The 3314-nt window shown below is 43.6% G+C and overlaps 1 protein-coding gene across 1 annotated transcript; it reads left to right on the top strand.

Moving 5' to 3' along the window:
* Positions 1 to 1529: 1529 nt before the first annotated feature.
* On the top strand, positions 1530 to 1740 carry LOC103376365 (histone H4; the record flags this gene model as incomplete). The annotated part of the gene is made up of 1 exon (XM_008306735.1): positions 1530 to 1740. A coding segment is annotated over exon 1 (182 nt), but the record flags the coding sequence as incomplete, so codon positions are not given.
* Positions 1741 to 3314: the final 1574 nt, after the last annotated feature.

The following is a 3314-nucleotide window of genomic DNA, read 5'->3' as shown; positions in this document are numbered from 1 at the left end:
GACCTTCTAGCTGAGAGGAAGTGGTGCTAACCACCGAGCCTCTAAAACAAAAATCATAATGCAGAATAAAATCCAACTGCAGAAGAGAGGAATCTGGCATAAGAACAAAAAGGTCAATAGACAGAACAGGACGGACAGAGTGTCATACTGTACCAACTCACCCATATCTCCGAACTTTTCCGGAAATAAATAAAAAAAAAACACATCATGCAAAACTTTGACCTAAAATATGGAATTTTGTAAATACCCGGATAGATCTGTGAAAACAGGGTTATGTTTTGGGTTAGGTTCCGCCTTTTCCATGATTTTTTGCAAATAAAGTCCATGAACCCAGGAGACCTGAGGTGATTTACCATGGAAGGACCCCAAAGGAGACACAGGGTTATATACACGGAACGAATGGCTGAAACAATCAAAAAGGAGAGGGATACACACAGCATTCTGGAGAATCTGAGTAATTTTGGATGGATTTCAACGTCATTTTGGACCTCTGATCCAAAGTGAAAGGACACGTGATCCTCATATGTTCATCAGGTGATCTGGCATCACATTCAGCTGCTGAGTTTTCAGACCTTCAGACTGTATGAGGACATCAGACGTTCACACGGAGGGATGGAAGCAGATCATAATAGAGCTGAGATGAAGGTGTTCACCATCAACACGACTCCAGCTACAAACACAGCTAACATGGAAAACATTTACAGCTAGAACTTGATGAACTTCACTCTGATTAGTCTATTTTCATGTCTCTTTCTGTTACATCTGATTTAGAAAAGTGCTGCTTGGACGCTCTTTACGTTCTCATCAGTATATCAGATAAACTGGACTGTCCACCGCACGCCAGGTCATTTTTAAATAATGTGAAGAAACCAGTGTTGGATCACACGTACATGCAGCTACTTGTGGGGGGTTTTCAGTTTCACTGTGTTCTTATATTGTGTTCATGTAGTTTTATGATCCTTCTATGAGTGTTTACAGCTACGATATGGCCCACACCTGTTGATATTTCATGTGAGCAGTGTTGCTCTCGGTTCTGTTCCACCATCATCCACCTCCATCATGTATATGAAGTGTCAGTGTTTACTGTTAATGAATACAGGTATTAAACTACCTCTAAATGTGCTGGTTCGCACATTTCTACAGCTGTATGTAGTTCAACACTTGTTTTCTGTCCATAATCTGCTGTTTAAATGCATCTGTGTTCTTATGATAAAACTGTACAGAGCAAACGAAAAACAGTTCAGTTCAATCCTTTGTATGTGTTTAAATACTTGAACACTTGGTCTATGAAGCTGCTTCTAATTCTGGGAGCGTTTCTCATTCTTGTTGCTGCAACTGTGATAGAAACCTGGATTCAACAATCAGTCAAAGATGTGAGTTCGTCCTTTGTTGTTTATTGTAAATATAAGAGGGTTTATAATCAGTATGCATGTGATGACCGCCCAGTAACCCGGTCCCCGACTGTCCTCTCTCACGTCCGCAGTTCAGCCATAAACACTGAGTTCCTGTCGAGGAGGTTCTCACTCGGCTACGAGCTTGTAGAGAATCTGATAGCAAGATGTCTGGCAGAGGAAAGGGAGGTAAAGGACTCGGCAAAGGAGGCGCCAAGCGCCACCGCAAAGTCCTCCGCGATAACATCCAGGGAATCACCAAGCCCGCCATCCGCCGTCTGGCTCGCCGCGGCGGAGTCAAGCGTATCTCGGGTCTGATCTACGAGGAGACCCGCGGTGTGCTCANGAAGTTAGCATCCCCCTCTCATTGTCTTATCTACTTCATTTGTGGGATGCCAAGTGATTAGAAAGTACAGCCGCCGCCAAGTCAACTCTGCAATTACAATAATAGTTTTAGTTGGGCTGTGGAGTGGATGCAGGGTGATAAGTCTGCCTGAATAATTAAACATGGAGACACAGAAACAACTCTGCTGTTTTCACTGTTCCACTTACAACCTTTTACTGGCATTCTGAGTGAGTTTCTGAACACAGAATTATGATTTTTAATGCTTTGTGTGTGCCGATGTCGGTGGAGCCCTCGTTTTAATGTACTGAGTGGGTCATAGGTGAGATTCATGAAGCTACTTCTGACAAAACCTTCTGCTTGTTCTCAGATGTTGTCCTGTTGTCGCCATGATCAAACGTACTTGCTCGCTGCTGTCAGTGCGAGTAAATGAGAAGCTATATAAATGTGTCCTGTGATTGTTTCCCGTTTGATTTACTTGGTAGGGGTCACGTCAGTGCTGGAGGCTCAAACTGGCTCAGGGAACAAATGCTTGATAGATTTACTTTGGATGTGTTTGTGTGGAAAATGCATTTACATAAAAAGCCGTCTCTCCAGAGGATTGGCCGCCGTGTCCCAGCAGTCAAGCAGCACCGCTCTGCTGATGGGCAGCTGGTTCTGTGGCCTTCCTGCACCCAGTAGTGCAGGTTTTTTACTATATTTATGTACATTTGCACCATAATAAACTAAACTTAGAACTGCTCAGTGTTACTTTTGGTGAACCCTCTGACCAGGCCTCAAGGCGTTCAGGTTGATCTTCACAGAGGTTTGTTTACTCCATGCATCAGGTCGTGTTTTCTGCTGCAGCAGGACACGACTTCACAGCGTTTTACAGTAAACAGGATTCCCTGTTGGTTAATGCATCTGTGTCGGCCGATAAACGCAGGCCGTCAGCACAGTCTGCTATCAGCGCTGCTCTTTGCTTTGTCACACCTGAGAGAGCCAAACAGCTTTCTTATGTGACGTGAGCTCTTCTTCATGGTCATTATAAAGCTCCTGTCTGTCAGTAACAACAAATTACAGACAAAATGTGAAGCTACAGCCTCCGTTATGGTGTGTGGGAACATTTTCCATGTACGATTTGGGTCCATTTGTAGAGGGAAGGGTGTCTGCAAATCAATACACAATTGTTTTGAATGATGACCTTGATATGTTGAAGAATTTATTCCTTCTGGTGGGAGTGCTCTCTTTCAGGACAGCATTCAGTCCATCTAAAGGACATGAAGGTTCACTAAAAGTTAAATAAGCTTGAAAATGATGGGAATCATGTGCAGTTATTAGATCTCAGCCGAATCCCCTAGAAGATTCAGACTGATGTTTTAGACAGCACGTTCTACCGCCATCATCGAAACACAAAATAAGGAAATATCTTTTGGATTGTGCTCCATCCCTACAGCAGAGTTCCAAAGACTGGGAATTAACGTCAAAGTGCACTGAAGCTCTTCTGGCAGCATGTGATGGCCCAACACCTGACTGAGAACCTTTATGCTGGTTCCTTCACCAGTTTGTATCCTGCATGCACATAGAAACCCATAAATCCA

Source organism: Stegastes partitus, unplaced genomic scaffold, assembly GCF_000690725.1.
Source record: "Stegastes partitus isolate 25-593 unplaced genomic scaffold, Stegastes_partitus-1.0.2 Scaffold4013, whole genome shotgun sequence".
Taxonomy (NCBI): Eukaryota; Metazoa; Chordata; class Actinopteri; family Pomacentridae; genus Stegastes; species Stegastes partitus.
The sequence above is the reverse complement of the archived record's forward strand: the minus strand, read 5'-3'. Positions and strand labels throughout refer to the sequence as shown.